The 17,840-nt window shown below is 41.1% G+C and overlaps 2 protein-coding genes across 2 annotated transcripts in view; both read right to left on the reverse strand.

The window, feature by feature from the left end:
- Positions 1-5,361, reverse strand: part of LOC108167066 (fibronectin type III domain-containing protein 7-like) — an 11,548-nt gene extending 6,187 nt beyond the window's left edge. Inside the window, exons 1-10 of the mRNA XM_017309873.1 lie at positions 5,276-5,361; positions 5,162-5,183; positions 4,485-4,748; positions 4,124-4,390; positions 3,155-3,424; positions 2,282-2,539; positions 1,234-1,494; positions 879-1,139; positions 535-795; positions 183-443 (exon numbers count right to left, since the gene is read on the reverse strand). Of these exons, the coding sequence (XP_017165362.1) occupies positions 183-443; positions 535-795; positions 879-1,139; positions 1,234-1,494; positions 2,282-2,539; positions 3,155-3,424; positions 4,124-4,390; positions 4,485-4,748; positions 5,162-5,183; positions 5,276-5,329 (2,179 nt within the window). The 5' untranslated portion in view covers positions 5,330-5,361. The remainder of the gene's footprint in view (positions 1-182; positions 444-534; positions 796-878; positions 1,140-1,233; positions 1,495-2,281; positions 2,540-3,154; positions 3,425-4,123; positions 4,391-4,484; positions 4,749-5,161; positions 5,184-5,275) is intronic.
- Positions 5,362-8,546: 3,185 nt separating this feature from the next.
- Positions 8,547-17,602, reverse strand: fndc7a (fibronectin type III domain containing 7a). The gene is made up of 14 exons (XM_008433737.2): positions 17,437-17,602; positions 16,948-16,966; positions 16,562-16,819; positions 14,913-15,173; positions 14,224-14,481; positions 13,367-13,618; positions 12,955-13,209; positions 12,590-12,847; positions 11,933-12,190; positions 11,540-11,794; positions 11,151-11,414; positions 10,377-10,406; positions 9,977-10,013; positions 8,547-9,214 (listed from the first exon to the last, which is right to left on the reverse strand). Exons 1-13 carry the CDS (start codon positions 17,491-17,493, stop codon positions 9,982-9,984), a joined length of 2,457 nt encoding a protein of 818 aa, XP_008431959.1. The 5' UTR covers positions 17,494-17,602; the 3' UTR covers positions 8,547-9,214; positions 9,977-9,981.
- Positions 17,603-17,840: the final 238 nt, after the last annotated feature.

The following is a 17,840-nucleotide window of genomic DNA, read 5'->3' on the forward strand; positions in this document are numbered from 1 at the left end:
TTGCCTGATAATCTATAACATTTCAGTGTGACCAAAAGTAAAACTGTAAGGAAAAATGCTTTCTCACAGCTCTTTATGTTATTCATGCTTGGGCTTGCACACCCTATTCGGTAATAGTACGTTAGTTTTATAAGAAACTTCCAGGAGTTGGTGTAAACCCAKGAAGCTAAAAGTTGTACTACCTGTGTCCATGCCAATAGAGGCTGAGGTGGACTGACACTGTCCTTGGCTGTAGGTGACGGTGATGTTGTATTTCTTTCCACATGGCAGAGAGAGGATTGTGCAGTTGTTGACCGTGTTGCTGGTACAGTTGAGCTGAGGACCACTCTGATCTTCCAGCAGCGCCGTGTGGACGCCMGACGTCTGGTGGTTCTGCCAGACTATCACAGCCTGGTTGGCGTCACAGTCTCTGATTGCCTCAATATTTGTCGGAGGGCAAGGTGCTGATGGGGAAAAAYATAATTCAGATTAATCTTGAAAGAGAATTTGGCAAATTAGCACAATTTAATTTGATTTTCTTGCTCYGTCATCTACCTGTCATGAAATGAACCTCCTCACTTGCTGTACTGTTGCAGTCAATATTATTGCCAATGACTTTGACGGTGTAATTCTGTCCACATGCCAAGTTTGTCATGAAACAGGTGGTTCCCATTGAATAGCAATGGTACGAGTWCCCGTTTGTGTTTTCAGCAAGTACAATGTAGAATATCGTCCCGTGGCTCGCAATCCAGTTCACTCTCGCAGAGTCCGGACTGCACTCCGCTGATGCCGAGACATTGATGGGAGTGCAGGGAACTGCAGAAAGAAATTCATCATATCTCAGCTATCAYTGACCAGGAAGAGAAGATTTCTCATTTCAAGAAGGTCCCAGTACGCACYGGTCTGAGCCGCTTCTACCAGCACTCTGTCAGTGGAGCAGTTGTCGTTGGAGGCAACGATCCACACGCTGAGCTGTTCTCCACACGGCACACTGGTGATTTCACAAGTGTTGTTTGGGGAGGAGCAGTTGTAGGTTTGTCCGTTGTTCCCTTCAGCCTTGACGTTGTATGACAAAGCTCCTTCAGCRGAGTCCCAGGTTGTGACGAGAGTGTTTGTGAAGCAGACAGTTTCTGTCTTCACGTTTGATGGGATACAAGGAGCTGCTCGGCATAAGATGGAACAAGTCAACCAGTGCAAGGGCACAGCGTTGGACCAAAGGCAATTACAAGAATCAGATTTCCCTTTAGTACTCACAGGTCTGGATAGACTTGGGTTCGCTGATGTAGCTGTTGCACTCTGAGCTCACMGAATACACTTTGTACGTGTAGAAACGACCACAGCCCACATTGGTGAAGTAACACATATTGTCCTGCGTCATGCACTCTGTCGTTTCACCAGTGTCGTCCACAGCCGTGGCCACGTAGTAGTTGGTGTTATTGGTTAGCTCCCAGCTGAAGACAATGACGTTGGAGGAGCATTCATGTGTGGTCTGGAGATGAACCGGAGCRCAGGGGACTGGAGGGTGCAGTAAATACACATGAAAACACTGTTAATGGAGGAGGGAACGGAAACCAGTGTGTACAGTACATTTGTTTCAATCTGAACTTTCAGAGTAGCCCAGTCAAAGTCTAGATCTTAATCAAATGAAGACTTATGTCCACTTGTGTTTTTTATTCAATCTGACAGAATTTGATGGGTTTTTTTAAAAACAATTAACATCAATTTCAGCCTATAGATGTAAAGCAGGTAGAGACATAASCCCAAAAGAGAGACTAAATACAATATAACAATTTTGTTGCTAAATACAATATTATATACAATATAACYTTTTCTTTTTTAAAGTTTGAAAATTATTTATTCCACAATGATGCRCCTCTTTGTGTTGGTCTTTCTCATAACATCACAATAAAAAACATTCAAGTTGGTGGTTGTTATATAGGGAAATGTTCTGAGAGTACTTTTGAACGGTACAACATTTGGGTGTTTCCYTCCTTGTACTTTTCACTCTGAGCAACAACTGGCACTTAAAACAACTCCTGCTTCAACAAATTGTACAGGGTTTTAGACTGACTGGTGTCATATAACCAGTTTCATTGCTCCAATGTTACGTTTCTCAGCTTCAGAAAGAACATCGGACTCACTGGAAAGAACCTAAACAGCTTCCCTCGGGGTAGACGTGTGAGACAGTGAGAGGTAAAACGAGAAGGTACAGTATGTGCATGTGGCCAGCTGAGCTGATGCTCCGAAAACAATACAAACAAAAAAATATGACTCTCAGGAGAGAAAAACAGCCTGTCCTCACCTGTCTCAAACGTGGCCGTGACGTTGGASGTGCTTTCACAGTCAGAGATGGCCGTGACATGAACCTCGTAGTTTTCCCCACATTTGAGCTCTGCGATCTGACAACTGGTGGAGTTTGATGTGCAGTTCAGGGAGACCCCAGAGCCGTCKGTGGCTACGGCCCTGTACAGGTTAGCCCCAAACACCGCATCCCAAGTTACTGTCACCTTGCTGGTGGAGCAGCTGTAGGCSACAGACACCGTTGTTACTCCATCTATAGCTGAGGACAGATATGAAACATGTATTTTACACAATGGCTAAATGTAGGATGTAGTGAAATGTTGCCCAGATAAATTATTTTTTAGCACTCTTAASAGTTTGTATTTTCTCATGAAGCATTTTAACTTTTAAAGTTGTTCCTTTTGGGTTCAAAAGTCTAAAATGTTTTTTGTTGGCATCAAAGCGAATTGCAAATCCAACTGGATTTCTGACTTACAACTACAACAACCTCTGGGTGACGATACTCCCAGGACCGAGCTCCGTCTTACAAGACGAAAGAGTGCAGCAGGAATGCTCGTTATTTAGTTTTTTGATGCTCAAATAAAAGCAATATGCGTTTATAGCAGGAGAACAACTTTTTATTCCCAAGATTTCCAGATACCAATTTACTAGAACCCCACCRAAACATGTTGCAAGCTAAGTGATCAACAAGTGATATCAAAACAAAGGACATGGTCGCGTTAACCTGAACATCGTGTGTTTAATCAGATTTATTTTGGAACACAAATTATTAAAGCATTTTAGGTGTCACTCAGTCAGTGATCAGGACAATCCTAATAGAAAGTCAGCAACAAGTAGAAGAAATAAAATACTTTATCTTCATGTGGGTACTCACTAGTAGTGTTATATGYGACAGAAGAGGGCTCCCCAGGCACCAGGAAGACGTTGACTGATGATACTCCAACTGTGTAGGTGGAGCAGGGCTCCAGAGAACTGATGTCCATGGATGTGGACGAGGAACTCCTTATGACAGGCGGTCTGTCCGGGTTGCCGTTGTTGCTCACGGTCACTTGGTAAAGCAGGACTTTGCTCACAGAGTTCCACGTCACTCGGGCCGTGCTTTTCCCAGTCGGGCTGAGAGTCACACCAGTTGGCGGCTGCACCACTACCAGCAGAATGAACATGTTCAGCTGATTGGCGATGAGTATAAACAGCTGCTGTTAAATTTTATTACGCCSTTGCCACATGACTTGTCACACAGTATATCGATGCCAAAAGATCAGATTTGTAGTCATGTTTTTATGAAGAATGGGCCTACTTTTAACCTGCTTAGGARGTTTATGATTTAAAGGATTTGAAATGGCTGAAATATTTTTGGACAAATGTATTAGTGGTGATCGTGCAGAAAAAAATATTTTARTTTGAAATTTACAGTCAGACTTTAATGCCACTTGTAATCATTTCTGCTGCTTTAGTCTATGCTGTAATCACTTTTATAGCTGCAAATTTTTCAATAAGATGCACTTTTACATGTATTTAAACTATTGTTTTAAATTAAATAATGTAAAGTCTGGAAATTTAAGAATTTTAAACAAAACCTTCTGCAATTATGTCAAAAATAATTATTGGTAAGCATAAAAATTTAGGGGGATCAAATGCACTACACACAAACAATATTTTGACATTTTAAAAGAGATATTATTGGTGCTTTGATGGCTGCTGGGTGATGATGGGCTTTACTGGATTTGAGGCCTTCAATCAAAATCTGTCCAGGGCRCYGTACAATGTTTGGATGCCTGTGGCCTGCATATTATTGAAAACATAACAAAACAACACATATGAAGACAAACAAATAAGCACTTACATGTTGTTATGGTCTTTATGTTGCTTTTGGCACCTCTCCCTGCAACATTGGAGGAGTAAACATAACAATCATACGTTGTTGATGGAGTCAAGCCACCTATTTGTCCACAGGAGGTATTGAAGGTCTGGTTATAAATCCTTGGAGGAGAGCCGAACGTCTCCCCCACAAACAAGACGTAGCTGTCCGCCCCCGTCACRAGGGACCACTGAAACTTTATAGAAGTGCTTGAAATAGCTTGGGAAGTTGTAATCTGGGACGTAGCAGGTACTGCGGGAATGGGACACAAGGAATTTGAAATTATTTTCCAAWTTTTTTTTTTGCATCAATTTTGGGGTTGTTTTTTACCGGTGATCTTTTTTACCTGTCATAGTTATCTTTGAAGCTGTGCACAATGGGCTGTAGAGCATGTCAAAGGCTGACAGTGTGACTTGGTAAACCTGTCCAGCTCTTAAGCCCTGCACCAGCCTCTGCGTGCTGGACGMTGACTGCATCAGCATCAGCGGTGCAACACTCGTCGAGTTCACGACTCTCAAATCTAGGACGTAAAGGGTGGCTCCAGCGTAGCTGCTCCACTTGACGTACAAYGTAGATGCTGAAGGAGATGTCACTGAGAATGTATTACATTCTAGGAGAAAGAGAGGAGAGACATYAGGTGAGTTATTTGTATACRGCCCTTAAAGCACAAAATRAAGATATTGTGAGCAAAAATAAGGAAATTAATRATAAAATCAGTGGTTAACTTTCATCGTCAGTCTATTTGAACCTGTTTAAACTTTGATCTATGCACTGCTTTCATAAGCATGAGTCACYCGGGGATTTCTAAATGATTTTTTTCCAGTATGTTTAATCCTCTTTTGTTCTTGTGCTTGTGTGATTATCTGGTGTTTGACAGATTTTATGGTGTGTCAGTACCATAAAACCTTAAAGTCTGATTAACAAAAAAATAAAGAAAATTACAAAATGAAAGTGTTAAAACATTTTTAGGATTTCATATTAGTAGTATGCTTCAAAAGCAAAGGAAAAGCCAACAACACCCACCTGCAGCCAAACCATAATGTACCTAAAACAAAAGAATAAATWAAAAMCAATTAGAAAATAACAACATAAAATGAAAATAAATAGCCAGTCGTAGTCTGATAAATATTCAAATACCTGAAGAAGAAGCAACAGGATAAATGATGAATATGACACCTGCATCTTATCCATTGTTTGTCTTAATCCCTCAGCGGGTTGATCTGTCTGTGGATGCTGCACCTCAGCAGCTCATCTAAAAAATGTACAGGCTCARTAGTGTAGATCAACCCCATGAGGACCAATCAGCAAGTCCTAAAAGAGGACAGGTGGATGCCTCAGGGCCTTCCTGTCACTGTTACAAGAAAGCAAACTACAGTATAAGATTTGTTACTGTAGATGGAGGTGGGGTGGAAGGGGTATCTCAAAACCCCCAGTCTTTTGTGTTAGAGCTGTGCTTCCTCTTATGTGCCTGGAAAATACTCATAGTTCTGCATTCCTACTGGAGATACTCATAGTTCCCAAGGTGACTGCAGTCTCCAATGCGCTGTATAGCATGTTAACAGTGGGGTTTTCTACAGGATCGCTGTGCAGTAACTTGACCTCTTTTTCTGTAATACGCATGTAATAGTCATGACTTTACCTGATATGGGTTAACACCTGCTTAGAGGTAGTTATTTTTAAAAGGTACTTTTAATCTGACAAATAAGCCTCATTGGAAAGAAAATACAAATTTATTGAACACGACTGTATATCACYCCAAGAGGACTTTAATGTTTTACCCAGGAGGTGATAACTAAACTCCTGAACAACATCTAAAGTGCTGCTGTCAAAGGGATCCATGGGGAAGTTTCATTGGTGAACAAGACAAACACAAAGATTTGTCTTGATGATTCCCAGAACGGTTCTTTAACTATGGCTTTGCAWCATGAAGGTCCTGGGTTTTAAGTCCAGGACCTTCCTCGATTTAGGTCCATGAAGGACCTAAATCTGCATGCACGTGTTCTCGCTTGGTACTATGGCTTCCTACTACAGTAAAAACCATGTCAGGTTGGTCTGTCTAAATTGCCCTTGGATATAAATGGTTGTTGGTTGCTGATCAACTTGCCGTAATTCATGGAGTCATTAATTCTGATTTAACCAGAGAATCCTGCCTTCTGTTKGCCAAAGTCTGGACTTAAATCAAATTAAAAAGCTGTGGCATGAGCTTAAATAGGCATTAAACGTTCATGTATTGTTATTAATTCATTCTAAATCCTCATGACGATCATCATTTTCTTAWCACAAAAAACCTTAAGCTATTATATAAAACAGMAGAATAGCATTTGCAACATGTAGGCAGCAATGACRCAGAATAATTCAAAGATATCGTCACAAAGGCAATTTCTAAGATGACCTAAAATGAAACAAAYATATCGTAATAAAAACCAGCAAACATGTGGTTTCAGGGGATTCCTCTTCACAACAGACTCTCATTTTTACTTTCACTGTATTCTGTTATAAATGTTATATAAATAAATGTGATATTTGTTGCGCGTCTCTGAGCTTAGTTGACAATAGGTCCACGCCTCTGCCCATCAGCTGATAGCATGCTTTTAGGGATCCAAATTTTCTAGCTGTAATAAATCCAGGCTGTCTTTTGTCTGCATCAAATTTGAAACCAAACATTATTCAATATGTTTGGTAAATTCAGACAATTTATTGTTTCCAGTTGGTCACAAGTATCTCTTATTGGAAACCCAACAGTACAAGCTCAGAGATACACATTTACACAGAGAAAAGCATTTGGAGCGAAGTAAATAAATCCATGAACTGTAGCGTGGAAGATGATCGTACAAGAAATCCAAAAAGTCAAGTTTTATGTTTCGGTAGGAGTCATAGATTTTCCATAAAATGCAAGAAATTACTTTCTAGGTCTTGATAAAAGATTAGATTTCTATTTGAGATTGTTAAAAGCCATGTCATGATGGCAAAAATAATTATGTTAAAAGAACATGATTACGGAAAGTGATTTAAAAAAAATAGGTTGCCTGCAGTCCTGAAGAGCCTTCAGAGTCAGAATCCAAAATTTGGATTCCTTCCGGTACACTTTAACAAGGCCAGTCAGTGAACAGGAGGAAAAGCTGTAAAACCTCGATGTTCTACACTGTTTTAGAAAAGTCTGTCTGTAGTTTTAGCCATGGTAATGGAAGAAGTGAACACAGACGTTCAGTCCGTGTTGGCCATGCTTTAAAATATTCAATTAATAGCGACAGCCGCCTCATTTTTTTTCGTGGAATTGGAAGATGGTTTCATACAATTTCCAGTGAGCAGCGCGTCATAGCATTGAACTGGCGCGTTACACGCGTCATGAGCAAAAGTTACCAATTGCTAAAGCTTAAAACCTCAACAGAGTCCTTGCCTTCAGGAATTAATAATTTATCAGTAACCTAGCCGAGGGTCCAGACTCTGTGTTTGAAACGTATCGTAGAATAAGGGCTGGTTTTACCAAGCTAACATCTCACCAGCTATGGCGCCTCCTGAACCAAATATGTGTGAATATTCACGTGACTTTGACGCGCATACGGCATGAAAGCAACATGTAAAATATGTCATGTTTCCACATCAAATAAAAGTAAAAAAAAAAWMAMYCAYMYWTRTYYKWMSWRMSAKYMAWTAWWYATTYMTKWCYKACMTWYRWTKSSTKCSTTSSTYKKYMYKMMKSWSKYTGTYYKYYYWSKYMKKCMWYYRRMTKKATWYWKASWKWKWWYTMMMTACAKRYRRRYKRAMYKAAYTAWKTAWRTWWWKWWKRMAGACAGRTTACTCTGGATTTCATATTAAAAATATTCAAGAGCGAAATGCAGGCAGCACTTTTCACATTTTCATTGGTTGAGTATTTTGAAAAAGGAAAAACACATTTTAAAAACAATGCATCATGGTTGCAATAAAATACCTTCTGTTCTTGCAGCTTGTTCTTGATGCATGTTTGGGACAGAACATTTTGTCCTGTGTGTAGTCCAAGAATTATGATATGTGATTGGTCAGGACATGCTGACATATACTTCAGAGGATGGGACCAATGCCACCTTCCCTGGAGTTTTTCCACGGGAGTCAAATGAAGTATTAAAATGTCCTGGCCAAAAATAACTTTTCAATACTTTCTGTTTAGTTACTCAAAAGTTTTTGACTCATTTGATTGAACAGGTGTGAAAACGATGYACAGAGAAAGCAATGATGCGAAGTATTAAAAAGTGGAGTTTGTCAGTGATACAACCTTAACAGCCATTTACATCGTCAGTTCCCAAATTTGCTGATTGACAGAAACCTGAATTTTTTGGGTTCAAAATCAATTCCTGAAAATATAATCCGATATAAATCCTGATGCAGCAAAAATCTTCTGAAACCCAAACAAAGAGATTCATAGACTTTGGTGTTTGGATGCAAAAAGTTGACTTTATTGTTTTCATCTGYCAAACGAGCACAAACACATTCAGTGAAAGCAAAGTTAACACTGAGTCTGTCTCCAGGAATTTGATCAGATGTATCATCCAYACGACTGTGCACGCATGACTCMGAGCGGATGGGATCGATGTCATCTGTCCCAGTTTCGCATCCAGGGCCACCATCCAACSAGGAGTAACGTCATACTGCARCCGTGTGGAGGCCTTCTACTTGGACAGGTCCTAGCGTATTGTTTTATTTGTGTTTTAGTCATTACATACATGATGAATTCAATCAAACTCTTAGAATAATAATAAAAAAGAAGCACTTAATACTTCTGTATGAGTTGGGACAGTCTTATTCTTTCCAGTTTGGGATTTTTTTTTTTTACGTCATGTTCAATGTGTAAGGGTTAAATAAGTGACCATTTCTTCTAAATCACCAAAAATAAAAAATAAAAAATTTGGATTTTGAAAAAACAATTTCACAGTTGATTTTTTCCCCCAAAGCTCTCAGACATTTTGTGTTGTATGGCTTTGGTATTAATGTACTTATATTTAATAATTCCTATATGGATTTTTATCTTATAAACTCTTTTCAATCCCCACTAGTGTAAACAAAGCTTTTTGTCCGCATTGTAATGATGGTAGACGATCCTCCCTGTGGGAGAGAGAGAGACAGAACAGACGACTTGGTAAAATGATAACTATGTGCATCCATCATCAGAGGCTCACATACATTCATGATGGACTTGAATCCTAAATTAATGTGCGGCTTTTATTGACTAATTCAAAATGTTATTTCTTCCAGGATGGAGTAATTATAAAAGAAAAATGCAAGCAGAAATAATGAACATGTTTGAATCTTTTAAGATTTTTTTCTAAACCACACAGTCACGTTTAGCCAACTGGCTCAAGCAAACTGGACCTCCAATACATGCTTTTTGGGGAATCCCTTCCTAATGCTTTCCATCCTTCTTTAAACCCATTTGGATGTGTGTTTGGGATCATTTTCCAGTTTTAACTGTCAAAGTTTTAACCATCTGACTGTTGATTTGAAGTGAATCAGCAATCACTAAGTACGCAAAAAGGTATCAATGTCCTGTTCCTACATGTCCCCCCTCAATAACTATTAAGAATAGTCATCAAACTATTCCTAATAGTTTGATGACTATTAAGAATAGTCATCAAAACTGGCCCATGTTGCTTCTCTTTCTGCTCCTCGCTACTGTTTTCTTGTTCTTGTAAAGCCGGTTTATGGAATCTTGTGATACTTCAGTTGGATATCATGTGTCCCAAGGATCCAGTGAAAACGGCCTCCAGACATTTATTTTTAATATTTATCATCTCAAGTTGTTGTAATCTATGTGGTTTTGTCAGGAAGGTGGTGGATAAGCACCATGGAGTCGAGCAACAAACTTACCACCACTACTTTACACTTCGTCTTCTTCGCGAGATAACTGGAGAAACAGAGACGACAGTTCAGCATAATGTTAGTGTTTTAAAATTATTATTGTCAGGATATCATTACAATCTAATATGTAAATGCTTTATGTTTTTAATGAATGTTGGGCTAAAATTAAGGAATCATTTTGTTCAGATTGGGGTGAATGCCKAAATGAAAATATATGACAAAAGATCTTTTATAGAGATGTGTATTTACGTCAACTTCAGATTTCAATATTWACGTTGGACTCTAGCAGAGCTAATGGTTTAGCATCATGTTTACTTCCCAGTGAAAGAAACATTTTCACTGAAAGGTTGGAAAGAAAGCAAATATTTGATTTGATTCTAAATCAATCATTCTGACAAATTATACTCACCCATTCCAGCATTACTTCCTGGACAGGGAACTGAGAAAATAGTAAAAAAAACAAAGAAAACCATTTGTAGTCMGCGTCTTAAATTATTCAAACTGCTCAACACACAATCCCAACCAGAAGTTTACATACGCTCATCGTGTGAATGAAAATCATTTTACTTTTGTGGTTTTGTGATTGGATGCACAAGTTCAAATTAATTATGGATTTCTCAAATTCAGACAAGGTCAAAATAGGATGTAAAAGTATATACAGATACTAATATTTGGTCTCTTAACAATTTGTAGAGAAACCACAGACTTTTTGTTCATGGACCGAATCGACAAAGCGGTTTTCTCGTCATGCTGACCGTTCAAAGCACTTCGCATTTGAGTCCAGGTTTCACGTGATCATGCTGGGAAGAGGAAGCTGGRACTGAGTCAACAACCTTCAGATTGCAAGGCATCTACTTTCCCCATAGACTTGGAACCAATCATGTCCAAGTCTCAACAAACCGACCCAGACAGTCACCCTAAGATAAAATGAAATTAGGATGTTCAAGAACAATCTAGGAACCGCCAGGCTCCCGACCTTCTTATACTGAATATGTTGTTTCCCTAAAAAAAACTCCCTAATAAATTTAAACTTGTGCATTCAGTTCTTATTTTTGAAGTTGCTTTTAGAATAATCAATCCACCCTGAGAAAAACCCCCCCACTTCAGTGCTTCTTTATGATTAAAACTGCATTCCTGCTGTGATGAGTGCATGTAAGCTTTTCAGAGGCTGTAGATGACCCACCTGAGTACGTCCTGGGCAGGCAGAAGGTCACTTTTACCCCGGACTTCTCCACTGGTGCTACGACTACCGTGTAGACGTCTCCGCAGGTTCCCTCCTGGATGTCGCAGTACATGCTGCCTGCAGCAGCAAAGCAGGTGTAGTTGGCCCCGGTCCCATAAAGMTCTACTGTGTGGTTATAAGCCTGGGGGCTTGAAGAACGCCAGTACACCCTGAGCGAGTTGTTGGTGCGGCGATACAGCTTGACGCCTGTTGGACAGCACGCACCTAAAAGAAAGGAAACGAGTGTCTTGTCATTGTTTGTACTGATTTATTATTAGTTATTTTGTCTGTCATGTCTCGGCACTGGGTAAATGTCAGAAACGTGTGTGTGTGTGTGTATTTGTTCTCACTGGATGAGAATCCTCGATATTGACACTGGGTCTTGTGTCCCGTGCTGCTGATGGCGTCCAGTTGGACGCTGTAGTTGGTGCCACAGGTGATGCAGCCCATCAGGCAGTGAGTGTCCAGAGTGTGACATTTGGCTTCCCCACGTGGAGACATCAGGGTGGCTAAGTAGGAGCYGGCGCCGGTCCCGGGCGTCCAGGTCAGGTTGGTCATGGCCTGGGTRACCTGGGTGACGTTTACAGTCGATGGGCAGCAAGGACCTCAGGCAGAAAAACAGACATCAAGTATTTATGCTGGGATATTTCTCACATTCTGGATCTGGGTTTGTAAGGAAAGTAGATGACCTAACCACTTTTCAGAGAACATAAATCTTGTAGCCAYTGTTGACACTGTTGTACCTGTTTCCAGAGTTTTGCTGTATCCAGGCAGACTTTGTCCGACTGCTGTGGAGGCCACAGCTGTGACTTCATAGATTGTGCCGCAGGGCAGCTGCGTGAGCTCACAGGAGTTATTTCTCGACTGGCARGTGTATTTGTCGTAGCGTCCAGTAGCACTGATGGTGTAGTTTGTGTTGGGGGAGTTTGGGGTGGATATCAGGACTTTGTATATTGAGTTGGTGGTCTGTGTCATATTCAGGATCTCTGGAGAGCAAGGAGCTGCAGCAAGGCGGGCAGGAGAAAACAGAGGCTTTAGAAAAATACATTTGATTCCTGTAAGTTTATTGTTCAATTTCATGTTAAGGACTCCATGTTAAATAATTCACTGGCTTCCCCTTTAAGTGTGTGCAGAGTATGCAGGTTCATCCAAAAAGAGTTCAAACCTGAACTGAGATTTTATCTAAGCAAAGAGAAGCTGCAAAATATATATTTTATTACATAAAAATCTAAAAAGTGTGAGGTGCATTTGTATTAGGCCCTCTTGAGTTACTATTCTGTAAAACCTCTGTTCACGCCAAGAAACTTTCTTGGGGTGTAAACGCTTCAGCAATCCACTGTAAWGTACCTCTCTGCCTCGTTTGACTGCATCTAATAGTTTTTATTGTGACCCGTCTGTACCTGTCTCCTGTCTGCTCGGGGTGCAAGTGTGGTTGCACCCTCGTAACTCGCTGCAGGGGGTCACAGTCACAGAGTAGAGGGTGTTGCATGTCAGGTCTGAGAGCGCACACACTGGCGACGTGTCGTTGCAGTGCAGGACGCTGTTGGTCTGAGCTGCTGTGGTCTCGTACAACTCGGCCCCCTTGACTGGTGACCACATGACCTCGAGTGTCTCTGTGGACACCAGCTTCACGGTTACGTCCTGTGGACAACAAGGAACTGGGCCAGAGGAGAAAGGGAGAAAAGAAGAAACGCAGAGAAACAACAACTAAAATAAGTGCACATATGGTGGAGCCTGGATTGCTAAAAGTAAACGACATTCTCACTGGTTGTGTAGTTGCGGACATCTGCGAAGAGGCTGGTGCCGGCCTGGTTGTAGGGAAACACGCTGGTGAGGTACGTGTAGCCACACATGCAGAAGAACTGGCAGGTGGTCTTTGTGGTGTTGCAGGACTTCTCTGTCCCATCGTCCCGCTTTATGAAAGCCACGTAGTACTCCACCAGGGGCACCTCCTGCCACACCACGGAGCAGTTCCCGGCAGTGGGCTCCTCCACCCAGATGTTCTCTGGGGGACATGGGTCTGTATACGGCACAGAGCAACAACTTAGCATTAGCTTTGGTTATAGAAAGCTAATGCTTGGTTATAGGAAGCCTTTCTTGTTCACTTATAAACAAAAATTCAATGAAGCCTTTTTTTTTTTTTTGTACAAGAACACAGACGTGTGTGATGGACTCACATGTAATGTAGCTAACTGACTGTGAGGGGCTACTGGRTCCAGCATTGTTGTAGGCTGTAACGGTGACAGAGTGGTTCTGACCACACTCCTGAGGTGAGATGAAGCAGTAACTGTCACTCGTGTTACAGTTTTGGCCATTTGAGGCCAGGACCAAGTAGCTGTTAGCCCCCTGCACCGTCATCCAGTAAACAGCGATTCCAAGAGATCGACCCGGAGTCAACAGGACTTGGGTTACATCTGGGCTCTGAGGACCTGGAGAAAAACAAGTAAACAGAAGGTTGTCAGAGTTTTTACATCCAGGTTGTAGAGATTAGGTTATGGGTCTGCAACCTCTGCAATCCAAAGAGCCGTCCACCTAATTAAAACTTGTTTAGAACGCATGAATATGTTTTGATCTAAATCATACCACAGTAGTTCTAGCTGTATATTTGGTGACACTGTGCCGCGGGAAGGTCAACCTCTACCTCACGGTCAGGTTTAACTTCTTTCTCTGAATTGTTGGAAATTGCAAAGTGCACTGCTTTGGGTTTGTGGAGTGCGCAACTAATAGGTGTYGTGTTACACATTCAGAGAGGGATGGATTATTGCTTTATGATTTCAACTTTTCCAGAATCATGTCTCATGTTTGCTATGTTTTCTGATGTTCTGATGTTTTTTTTGCTCATTAAAACACACCTCTGAGCACAGCGCGCTCTATTTTATTCAGGAGTGTCACAGTAAAGGAGGCCGAATACAAATGGGTACCATTGAGTAAATCCTTTTTCAAGTTGGTCTGTCACGTAAAATTAGAATAAATGTGTTGAAGCTTGTGATTGCAACCAAACAAAACGTGGGGGGGGRRAAAAAATGCAGCTTACGGGTGATCTGGCAGACAGTGAGGTCATCACCGATCCGACCCTCAGCGTCCCAAGCCATGCCTTTGATGCAGTAGGAAATTCCTGGATCGAGGTTATCAAATATCACCGTGGTGTCATTGGTGTTAACTTTGAGGCGACTGCTGGAGCCTTCTCGGATCATAATCAGTGTGTAGTTGATCGCGTGCTCCACCGGGGGCCAGGTCACAAGGATGGAGTCATTTCTGGGGGAGGATGTGTTCAACTTGGGGGCAACGACAACTACAAATCAGACAARGAGGGAATRAAGAGCAGAACATTAAAGAAGAAATGGATTTAAGCTCAAATTTCCTTACTTTATCTCTATTTGCCTTTTTGTTGCRAAGTGTAAAGAATTTCATTTGTGATCACATTGMWTTCATTTACTACTCATAAAGGGATGCGGCCTATTTCCCAAGGTGTCTTTTTACAAGGAATGAAAATAGTGCAGYACAAAAGAGTGGATAAAGTTTCCACCATCTTGCTTTTACCACAACAAGCATAAAATCAGTGACAATGGGCAGTGAAATAACAAGCCCTTATTGCCAGGAAAATGATAGAACAAGTTATTGTTTGGGTGGAACAAAAGAAGGGCTGCATTTCATGTACACTGATGATACCATATTGCATAAACTCATAACATGTTACACATGAGAAACTACAGAGGTATTTACCCGTCCTGGCTTCGATGGGGTATGAAGGCTGGCTCCTTCCTCCGGAGTTGACAGACATGACGCTCAGAGTGTAGTCGGTGTAGGGCTGGAGCCCCACCACCGTGCCCGGGGACTGTGCCGCTGGGGTCTCAAAGAAGAAATCCCCCGTCTTTGACTCTGCCCTCAGGATGTAGCTGGTTGCCCCGGAAACTTGTGCAAACTCAATAGTGATGCTGTCGCTGTTTTTGGAGTAGGCCTGGTCAATGGTCGGCACGTCGGGAGCTGAAGATTAAATGACAAGAGCGAAACTGAAAAATACTGAAACACACCAAACACCAAACGTGTATAACAATTTTTTTTTTTTTTTTACTGTTTATAAACAGTATATTAGAGATACACATAGACTTTTTTTATTTCCAATATTTTTCATTTTGGTTGCTTCACTCACTTCACAGAAAGTGAAAAAAGGAAATCTGTGATGAACTTCACATCTAAATATTTCTTTCATGAAATTTCAATCTTGTACTTTTAAGAACATCTTGCTATCAAGAAGATCTGAACTAAGCAGAAACAAGTAACAATGCTTCTTGGCATTACATTTTATGTTGTCTGAAAGTTGATTTCCTTATAAATTAAGCCAAGAATGTATTTGCGGGTTGAATACATAGTTGAGTTGAGTATGTGAAATTCACTTTGCTAATGCCAGACAGCTTATTTTGTTTGGTGTCATTTATTGAACTTGATGGTGAATGTTTGTTAAATTGCCAATATGCCTTGTTTTTTAAATTAATTCATTTTATTAGCAGGTGCCTTTGAAGCATGAGGAAACCCTGTACACAACCATAACCGCCTGGTGCCTCCTCACACGCTGCTGTGGGATGGCAGCTGATTCCTAAACCATAATTTGTCAGTCTGGTTGTGTTGTTTTTCTAAGTTGAGCCCACAATGGCTCAATAGAGTTGAGGTCGGGACCTGAGGCCAGAGGCAGGCCATTCGATCCTCTTCTCCTCCAAATTCTGGAGGTAGTTTCTAAAACACTGTTCTGTCGGGACAAGCATTGACGTCTTGTGGGATAGAGTTTAGTCTCCAAAGGTGGGCACATTTGACCGCCTGGTTTTAGAATCTGAATTGGATATCTCTCTCCGTATTGATATTTATTCCAATAAAGACCTGCCTTGTTTTTCCATTGAGGAAAATGCTGCTGCTTTAGACAACAATACTGCCTCTAGCAAAAACTATTTACCATTGGCAGAGTATCAGGCAGAGAATTTGACCCATTTAATCAAACCACAAATTTATTTTCTTTACAGATATTTTCTTTAAAGAAAACATAGATACAAGGAAGAGATCATGGATGGAATAAAAGTCTTATTTCTCCTTGTTTTAATTTAAGATGTATGTCAGAAATATTTCAAAGACCTTATGACAAAAAAAGTCATGATGTTTTTCCAGACATTCTACAGGAATGAATTATTTCCTCAAAGAATAAAGGGAAACATTTTTTAGAAATAGATATGATCATAAACTAGGCACTTAAAGCACAACTAAATATTTTCAAAGCCTGTTGCTGCACACAAACATGTTGGATTCCCTAAAAGTTAAGGCTTTTGGAGTTCCTTTGAGCCCGAATCTTCCTCACTCTCCCGTCTCGCTGTTTGTTTTCCACTGACCTGTTGTCTCCACCGTCTCTGCGCTGCTGAGGACATTGAGCGCATTGTCCATGGCCTCCAGCTGCATGGTGTACACTGTGTTCGGCGACAGCGAGTTCACCGAGCCCATCACCGTGTTGCCGCTGAACTGGGCGAAGACCGGCCGCTCGGGAGAGTTCTTGGGGGTCGCTGTGATCTTGTAGGAGCTGGCACCGGAGTGGCCGCTCCACTGCACCGTCATGCTCTTTGATGTCACCGTAAATACTGACAGAGTGATGTCTGCGGGGGGAAAAAAAGAGATTGAGAGAAATTAAACATTTACTTATGTTACTGACATGTGCAGATTTGAGTTTTCCAAACATCCTGCACTTACATTCTCCTGTCAAATGAATATGGAGGTAACTCACCGTTTTGAGCRGTGCATACCTGAAAAGGACAAAATAGGAGGCTTAATGAGTGAAACAAAGATCTTGACATCTTGATGATTAATGGCAGGGCGTAATTCCAGGAGCAGCAAGCTGTTGGTATTCCACATTATATCCTGGAGCCAATTATGCCCTGGATCATATTCTGGGACCATGAGAGGCAGCAGGCTGCACATTACCTTCACTCAACACAGATTTCAGGCCTTCTCAGTTCAGGTATTTCTTTCAGGCCGGAATGAATTTGCCTATTGAGCTAAGGATGGGCCTGCTGCATGCACTTGTTGAAAGCATGGACATTCAAAAGATCCTGTGTTCATGTGTACTTCAAAAATCCATCTCCTTCACAGTTAATAATCTAAATATTCCTACAAACAAATGTAAACAGTGCTTTTCAAAGATAATGGGGTGCGTAATCCTTGCTCTAGTTTTGCTGAAGGTCCAATGGTAGCACCAATAAAAGTCAGCACTTACCCCAGTAAAGGCCAATAAAAGAAAAAGTTTGATCCTGTGCAGGCGCACCATTCCCATGCCGTCTGTGTTTTCCTGCCTGAAGCAGAGATGCGTGATGCTGTTTCTCAGAGTGACTTCAGGGCAGTGACTCAGGCTTAAATTCAACGTTATTTTTTTCCTCCCTCTCAGATGAGACGACAGGTGCTTTATTGTTTCAGCAAATACCAAAAACCCCAAAGGCTGTAACTCCACCCCTCAGGAGGGGTGTTAAAGTGACCTATCGGAGAAAGAGATGGGGGTTCACCTTTGTTAGATGAGGATGTTGATAATGACGCGTATATTACAAGTTATTCAAAAGTTTTGTACCTGTTTTTTTTTTTTTACTTTTTAGAAAACCACGTCTGGCAACCGGATCCTGCATATTA

This window comes from Poecilia reticulata, linkage group LG17, assembly GCF_000633615.1.
Source record: "Poecilia reticulata strain Guanapo linkage group LG17, Guppy_female_1.0+MT, whole genome shotgun sequence".
Classification (NCBI taxonomy): Eukaryota; Metazoa; Chordata; class Actinopteri; order Cyprinodontiformes; family Poeciliidae; genus Poecilia; species Poecilia reticulata.